At 38.3% G+C, this 9,179-nt stretch overlaps 1 protein-coding gene across 1 annotated transcript; it reads right to left on the bottom strand.

Moving 5' to 3' along the window:
• Positions 1 to 1,056: 1,056 nt before the first annotated feature.
• On the bottom strand, positions 1,057 to 3,817 carry LOC101305272 (auxin efflux carrier component 2-like). Its single transcript, XM_004301368.1, has 6 exons — positions 2,614 to 3,817; positions 1,973 to 2,252; positions 1,702 to 1,787; positions 1,445 to 1,602; positions 1,237 to 1,313; positions 1,057 to 1,123 (listed from the first exon to the last, which is right to left on the bottom strand). The coding sequence occupies exons 1-6, from the start codon at positions 3,815 to 3,817 to the stop codon at positions 1,057 to 1,059; spliced, it is 1,872 nt and encodes a 623-aa protein (XP_004301416.1).
• Between the last annotated feature and the right edge of the window lie 5,362 nt (positions 3,818 to 9,179).

Below are 9,179 nucleotides of genomic sequence, written 5' to 3'. Positions count from 1 at the left end.
TCTTCAATTTCATGTCTTAATCTTTGGATTAGAGCCCTAATGTGAAAATCCCCTTTTCTGCCATTTTCTAGGTTTGTCGAGGTTGTTTTCCAGCGAGGCTTCAGGCGAGACCAAACGAGGACACACGAGTTGATGACGCGGTCATCGTCGGCGGTGACTCCCGGGTCGGCCCGGTAGGGGGCGAACGAGGACTGACGGCCGAGAGAGAAGCGGGCCGTACGTGGCGGTCCATTCGGGTTCGGATCGGAGCTTACAGAGTAGAGGGAGAGAAATAGGTGAGGTTGGTTTGGATTGGAAGAAATAGGTGGTTGATTTGAGGGAGAGACTAGCTAGGACTGATTCATGATCGGACCATATTTTCATGTTGGGATTTGCCGTATCTGTGCTGGGATTTGCCGGATCGGTGGTGGTATTTGGGGCAGAGGATGTCAATTTTTTTTTATTTTTTTTCAGACTTAGCGACGGAATCTAATAATTCCGTCGCCTAGGGGAAAAATATTTTTTTTTGTCATTAAACAATATTCGTCGCTCAAGTGTTTAGGAGACTGAAAAATTCCGTCGCCTAAGTAATTCTTAGTCGACGGAACTCAATTTTTCGTCGCCCTAACACCTACCTCACATCACTTAGGCGACGGATATTTCGTCGCCTAAGTACTTAGGAGACGAATTTTGTTACTTAGGAGACGAAACTATTCCGTCTCCTAAGTGACTTTTTCCAGTAGTGGGTATTCGAGTTGTAATAACCTCAAATAACCAAGTGAAGAAAGAGGATATATCCTTCCTTTAATGGAGAGTTATCATAGCTGTAGTAGTTTGCTTGAGCTAATTGATTAGATCGTCGGAGTCTCAGAGAGCCTCAGTTAGGTACCACACCGAGCTCGGATTTTATTTTGCAGGTTACAAGTATATACGGCAAAAGAGAGTTCTGATCTCATATACATGAAACTTTCTTACAACATTCAGTTTAAGACATCTAATCATTCACTCATACACACTCAGCATGACTTGGATATACAGTTAATACATATCCTTCTTTGGCTCTCAATTTGCCGGAAACTAGAGTTCGAGAAGAATATAGTACACTATTGTTACAGGCAAAGCAACCAGCATTCCGAAAATGACCCTGCAATAGTTGCAACACCAACATACAAGTTAAAGTTTAATATTTCATTACCAATTTACCTTCATTCATGAATCATTTTATGGGTTTTCTTCAGAAATGTAAATACTACTTACGCAGAGCTTAGTATTTCTGCATGCACATTGTATTCTTTGGCAAATACAAAAGGAACAATCCCCTGAGGAAGAGCAGCCTGTGAAAAATGGATAATTCAGTTTGTGGCAAGCTTTTAATTGAGAAAAAAAAATGAGGAAAACCTAATAAACTTGTTTGTAATTAATTATCTAGGTTGTTATTTAACTGAATAAGATTTCCGAGTGGTACCTGAAGTATTGAAACATGCAAAAGAACTCCACGAAGACCAACAGCTAAGGCGCATGCAGCAATCACTGCTGGGCCTATCAAGAACCTAACAGCCATTGCAAAGGTTGCTACTGATTTTCCACAAACTATCATCTTTGGTTGTAAAGCCATGAATAAACCTGAAACCAGTAAATAAAATTAATTATGGATGGGCAGAACATTTGAATTTTAGAGTTTACCATATTTAGGTGCACAGTCAGTCGATAGTAGATGCGTACCTAGACTGAACATAGCCATTCCCAAACCAGTATTAGATAATATTTCGATGGAATTGCTTACAATTGTTGGCATTTTGATGTGCAACCTGGAAATTAGTAATATTAATCAGTTTGAGATGAGATCGTTGAGGATCAAGATATTTTTATCATAATTACTAATAATTATCATGCCCTTCACGCAAGTAAGAAATAATTTCTTCTGACTGACTTGTGTGAAAGGCGTTGCCAGTTTGGAACCATAGGAGATAGAGACGCAAGGAGAGAGATTTACCTGTATGATACGAGAGACCAGACGAGACCAAACACACTAGCATAGGTGTTCGGATTTCTAATCAGCTTTCTCCAAACCATGATGACTATAAGCCTACTCATGACACTTACAGGAGGCATTTGTTGCTTCTTTGCCGCACCTCCTTCCATATCCGTCTTCTTCTGGCCACCACTACGCGGAGGTGCAATTGCTGGAAACATTGTTCCTTCTTCTATTTCAAGCACCCCATCTTCACTCATTTTCCTTCCAGAACTCATATTGTGAATCAATTGATGCATCCCTGCACATTTCAGGACGAATTAATTATTGTAGTTATATTGAGTTCGGATATATAAAATTATAAATTGATCATTTAAACATATGCACCAAGTATATAGTTCCACGTACAAGTGAACTAATTTGATTGTCGATCCTGAAATTTTTAATACAATATGTTAAAGAAAAGTACAAGGAATTAAATAGATACATCCCCAGAAAATTGTTTAATATGTTTTCTTTTGTCAAAACAGAAATCTGTTCTCTAGTTCATTCACTTTCCGTTAAATTTATATTTTTTGTCATGTTGATGCCAGAACTTTGCTAGCAATTACTAAATAACAAATTTGGTTTTCGTGATATCACAAGGAACGTTACTTGCTCACCTTTTGAACCAGCAATTGGTTGATCATGAGAAGCCTTGGAAGGATCAATGCCCTCAAAATCAGTAGAGGCAGCTCGGTTCGTTGCATGTTTCAGGTTCCCCTCGGAGACCGGCGAAGCACTTGAACTCCAAACAAACATATGAAGCTCCTTATTAGCCACTGCACCACCACTACCACCACCGGCATCAGCAGCGCCGCGGCTGTCCTTCTTCTTCGGTCCGCCACTCGCAGACCCCAAAAACAAGGGATTTGGAGGCGGGTACGAAGACGCTATTCCGGCATTTAATAGCTCACCGCTCATGCTCTTGACCCTTCTCTTCTTGTTGCTCATTTTTATCATCTCCGCTTCATAATTCGAAGTCCTCTGCGCTACGCCTTGGAAGCTGTTAGTGTAGCCATGTTTAGGGCTGGCATTGAACATGGTGAAGAATTCACTCTGGTTGAAGCTGGATTGCCTCGGCGTCGGTTCAAGAGACGATTGAATCGAGTATATCTCAACGCCGGTGAGGTTTGAAGCCCGAGGAGTCATGTCGGAGTTCATGGAGTTCCACCCGTGCGACACGAACGACGACGTCGACGATCTTCTCACCACCACGTGTAACTTCCCGTCCTCTCCAATCTCGGCATCAGTCTGCAAAGGCTCACGTCCATTGAGCGAAACGATGTCGAAGTCGACCCGGAACGAGGTGATGGCCCCGGCTGTTTCCGGGAACTGCTCTGCGATCAAAAGTTTGGCTCCTCTGTACTCGAACATGATAAGCATGAGAGTGTACCAGATGATGCTTTGGAGCACCACGATTTGAACCATTAGAGTGGCCGAGGAGTCTCCGTACATGGCCTTCAAGAGAGGAATGCCCATGACAAGAGTGTTGGGAAGAGTGGAGAGTGAGAAGAGTGTGATCATCCACTCAAGGCTTCCGCGCTTGGAAAAGATCTGCCAGAGAATTAGAACCACAAAAATGACCACTTTCTGCAGCGAGTCCGCCGCGATGAACAAGTAGTCCATGGCATAGGGATCGTTGGAAGCAATGAAGTGAAAGGAAAGCAAAGGAACGGCAAAAACGGCCACGAAGCGGTTGATACCTAAGCACTGATCCGGTGTGAAGATCTTCCACCACCGAACTGAGCCGTAGGCCAAGATCATGGCCACGTAAAGCGGCACAATGCTCGCAAGCACCTCGTAAACGTCCTCTCCGCTGATCATGGTTTAGTTTCTTCAGCAGTATTTTGAAGATGAGAAAGAAGAGAGATAGAGATGGAGAGTGAGAGTTTCTTCTCTTATATATATAGAACTCTGGGCCTGGAACAACTCGACAACAAACAAACAGCAAATGTTTTATCTTTTATTTTTTGTAGTGAGAAGCTGTCGAGTGGTGGTGTAATGCAGAAAACGGTGGGAATGGCAAGAGTATTCAGAACCAAAAACAATAATCAGAAACACTCTTTGTTGAGATATTAACCTTTAATAGCTAGCTTACTCTATACCTTACTTATCTTGGATATATGGAAACAACAAGAAATGGAAGGATATCACTTTTTTTATTTTATTATTCTAATAAAGGAAGGGAATCACTTGAAAGGGAATATAATTCCACGAATATATTATGATTTCCATCGTCACTAATAAGATTAAAGGCTTTCACCAAAAATGAAGTAGCGTTTGAGATTGACCCTTGGCCAAACACTTGGACAATACTTGGGCAATTAATTTTTGAAGAGACTCGAGACGTAACCTTTGAGATTATAACAATACAATTAGCTAGGTTGAAATTGTTAGGTAATGTATATCTCTTATATCGGCATGCAAAATTTATTCGTGTGTGGAAATGTGTGTGTGTTGTTGTTGCTCTTGTTTGTCTTCGACAGTCAAATTAAACCGTTTAAACTTTCGGGTCATACACGAACACCAGGAACTATGTTCGTTACTATATGAGAGCCATTACCTCTCTTCTCGAAGTGCTATATTTCAGTCTTTCTTTCAGTGTTCTTCATCAGAGTCATGGCTTCTTCCTTGTTCAGTTATGACACATTCAATTGAGGTTGATGCCAAAGAGGGGACACTACAGTTATAGATTCAGAGTATGTCTACCAATAGAGTTGCATGCTCGCAGAAAAAAGACTGGGAATTTATAATATGGCCTTGGAGAGAAGACACGATCAAGGTAGAGTGTGGATTCGTGTTCTTGTTGTCTGACTTGTCTCGATGCCTAAAATTAAACATCAGAATATTGCTCAAAAAGGTGTTAATCGCTCTTGGATGGTAATAAGTTTGGGACGAGGAACCAAATTTGCCAACCACTTTTTTTTGTCCATTTTTGTGCCTACCCACATAATCTAATGTCAAATGTCATTTCTCTTAACCAGCTCTAATCATGGTTACAATATAAAGTTGTACTAAATGAATTATGTTTTCTTTTGATTTTAATTTTAACTCTTTTTAAATTAGTCTTTATTATTTCTTTTAAGTTGATTTCAAACATGTGCAAACGTTTTTTCTTTTATTACCCACGGGTCTTTGTTTTTGTTTTCAGAACCCCAGTATTCGATTTTTTTTTTTTTAGGGAGGAACACCTAGTATCTTATTTGACTCTTTCAATAATCCAATTGAACGCTAAGCATCTGCAACACCAAACTCCTCTATTTGTATGGCTTCAAGAAACCACTGATTCTTACTTTTGTTCATAATCAGCTATCAGATGCGGCTAAATAATAAGCATAGTAGGACGACTCCAAACTACCTCATAATCAGTCAATATTGCAACTACAGATTGCTTGAAATCCACAGCAAAACACCTTGCCTCATGAATAAATAAACATTTCAGATATATGTACCCATCATTTTTAATATATATGCAGTTAGATATAAGTAGTAAATGCTTTATCACTTGCTGCAATTGTATAAAAAAAGTTAAAGTTAAATCAAAAGAAAACATAGTTCATTTATTACAATTTTATATTGTAAGAGTGTTTTTAGCAATGCTAGCCATTTTTAAGTTAAAATTTTAGTCAAAACATTTTTGCTAGTCACTTTAGAAATTCGTCTACATCAATGCTCTTTATTTTAGCTAGTATTAAATTAATATTATTCTTGAAATAGAAATTAAATAGTTTAAATGTATTTATGTATTACATAAAATATCTTAAAATGAATGTATTAAATTATAGAGAACCTCGTTTAAGTCATCTCGCTAGCTATATTTAGCTAGCGAGATAGCTAAAAGTTATAATAGCTAAACTTTGGCTAGTCTGCTGGAGGTCCAAAAATATCCAAAAAAGCTAAACACGCTCTCTAAAATAGCTAAGAAGCCAAAGTAGAGAGTCTGTTAAAGATGCTCTAACCATGGTTAAAGTTGGTTAAGAGAAATGACATTTGGCATTAATTAGATTAGGTAGGGCACAAGGGTCGGCAAAAAAGGGTGGTCAGCAAATTTGCTTCCATAAGCTTGCATGTATGTATCAAATTCGTTCAAGTATATGAAGAGTTCCATTGTCTTCCAAGAAATGTCTCTTTGTCATGTAACTCCTTCTTTATAAGCCAAATAAACAAAGACAAATAAGTTCAGGTTTGTTTGGAGAGGAGGTCAAACTGAATTAGCAGCCCAGAGTTGTTGAAAGGCTTAGAATCACACACTGAATCGAAAGGACATTAAGTGCATGTTTTTTTCTCAATACTAAATAAGACTGTGTTAAATAAGAGTCCAAGTTGGCTAATCTCATGCCAATAGGTGCTAAAATAAATGGGCTTAGGTGGCACCTATTTTGTCATTTGTCCTCCTTAAGTGGTCTTAACGTGGGTACTCACTTTTGAGGCCCCAAGATAACATCATCTCTCTCCTCCTTCATCTCTTCGTCTCTCACTTTCTCTCTCAAGACAAGATTGATTTCAACTCTTCTGATCTTCTTCTTCATCATCACTTTCTTTATCTCTCAAGGCTCTTGGTTTTCTACGTTTTGGGTAATGAGGCAGACTACAAGGACGAGAAATCTGGGTTTATGCATTTGGGAAAATCAGGGTTTGAAGATTAATTAGCATAAAATCTGGGTATGAAAAAATCTGGGTTTAATTTGAGGAAATATGGGTTCCTGCATTTGAAGAAAATGTGGGTTTGGTTTTTGTGTATGAAGAAAATCTGGGTTTCTGCATTTTTTTTACGAATTAATTTCTTGTATCTTCTTTCTAAATTTGTTCGAATTTGATTGATATAGTTTGAGTTTGAATTTGCTGAGATTGGTCAATATTGGTTTTGGGTATTGCAAAGATCAAGGGGTTTTTATCTGATATAGTTTGGGTATTGCAAATTTTCTTATCCTTATTTATTGTGTCTGCATGTATGTGTATTTGATCAGTTTATGAGCTCTGTATTTGATTTGAGTTAGTTTGATTGGAGTTCAATTATTGGTTTCTTAGTTTTTGTTGGATTTTCTATCCGTGTACAATTGATTGCTTGATACTATTTTCATGTATCTCAATGCTGGGTCGTTTTGTGTTACTCTGATTTTCGAAACAAAAAAACTAAGATCAATGTGCAATCAGAGATTTAACACACTGATTGGGGCTACTAAACTTAACTGCAATCGGTTGATGGGAGAGGAGTGGTGTTCATATTCCTTCCATTACAAATTCTGTTCTGGGTGGTTTTCTATTAGCTTGAGTTTTGATCTGGATGCAATTTTAGTGATTGTGGAACAGTCCTACGTTTGCATTGAGTTGTTCATCAACCATTGAGGATTTTGAAGAAGTTGAGATTGATTTGGCTTTAGCAAGTGCATCTTGTAACATCTCGTTTTTGTTTTTTTTTTGAAATTTCTCAAAATGTGTTTTTCTTCTTAGAAATAGAAAGTAGAGGTCGTCACGAGTTTGCCATATTTTTCGGTGAATTTTTCGGACTCCTAAACTATTTTTAACAACTTTTCAAAATTTCGTCGAACTTCCAGCGAATATATTTCGAGATGATGATGTGACGTGTTTATATTGGTTGACCTCATCATTTCTTGCTGATCAGCACTCCCCACATGGTGCTAGTTGAGCAAGTAGCTGGACAAGGGGCAATCAAGAAAACAATAATCTCTTTGGTGTTGACAAGTGTCAAGACCCACCCCGGATTTCACCCTGAAATTCAGAGTTAATCATACGGGGACCACCTCCAAAGAAGATTCTACTGAAAAATCGACATAACCTCCCTTGAAAATGGACAACCCATACCTAATCAAAATCCCAAAACACTTCAATAATCAAGATATCCAACCTTAACTCCTGAAGCCACCGTGCTCCACATATTAAACAAACTCCGCCATAAATCCACAACTCAACATAGGTAGTTTCATAAACTTCAGAAATTAAAAATACAATTCCGAAATGACCAGACATGTCTAATGGTTCAGAGCATTCTAAAGAAAGAGACCGATATAGATACAATAGGTTGACTGGTAACCTAATAAAATGTATAGCAGCGAAAGTGTACTATGCCTCAACTCCTACTAAGCCGAAACACGATCTGCAGACTGGGCAATTGAAACTGAAGAGCCCAGGGGAAAACATTTCAGAAAACTACGTTAGAGTGAGTAGACAAAAATAATCTTACCAAAAACAATGAAAGTTAATACAACGATATTTTCCCAATTTCTTTATTAATCCATAAAGCAAGCATGCGATCAATTTGAATTAAAACAAAGAACACTCATAACATGTTTTCCGAAAATCTATTTCAATTATGAGATCTTATAAGCAAACTTAGAAATCCGTAATATATATATATATACTTAAAATCAAATATCATCAGCATATTAAGCGATCATAAATGTCAAGCGTCGTCACTAATCACACCCGTATATGACCTTATCGACAAGCCTACCACCACACACACTATCAACTACCCCAACGCTCGTATGAAGTCACCCGTGGCCACATCAACAACTCTACCGAACTCGCAAGACCACATTGACACTCTTATACGCACACACCAGTACATCCCCTCTCTTCTGGTGCCATCAGTTCATCCCCTCTCTCCTGGTGTCTAACTCCTGGGGCCCACTAGTACATCCCCTCTCATCTAGTGGCCCGACACATCTATATAGCAACCAGTACATTCTCTCTCTTCTGGTGCTACGTACCTAAGAGACAACTTGTCACACCCTCACCTTAGGGTATGACTAAAGTGATGGATTAAATTGAAAGAAAGATTGGTGGAATTATTTTTTTTTTCTTTTAAATAAACTTGGAAGGAAGCAACACCTCAACTAAAACTTTGGCCAAGTTGACAAAAAGAGGAAGTAAGAATCATTATGTTGAAAACAAAGAGGTGAAACATGAGAACTAAACTTCCCAAGAAATACTAATACTTTCAATTTTCCCAACGTTTTAAACCAGAGCTGTAAACAAAAGATATTGAATAAAACTTTGAACACACTTTAATTCCTTGTTCAATTGCTTTCAATGATACACAGTGAGCTAAACGTGAGATGTAACTCTAACATACTCTTTTTCCAAAGAATTGTAAAACGGTACAGTAACAAAGGTAATTGTAGAGAATCCTTTTAGTACAACTTTAAATCCTTGTTCTACTACT

The sequence above is a fragment of the Fragaria vesca genome, linkage group LG5 (assembly GCF_000184155.1).
Source record: "Fragaria vesca subsp. vesca linkage group LG5, FraVesHawaii_1.0, whole genome shotgun sequence".
Taxonomy (NCBI): domain Eukaryota; kingdom Viridiplantae; phylum Streptophyta; class Magnoliopsida; order Rosales; family Rosaceae; genus Fragaria; species Fragaria vesca.
This window is presented reverse-complemented; position numbering and strand designations above follow the sequence as displayed.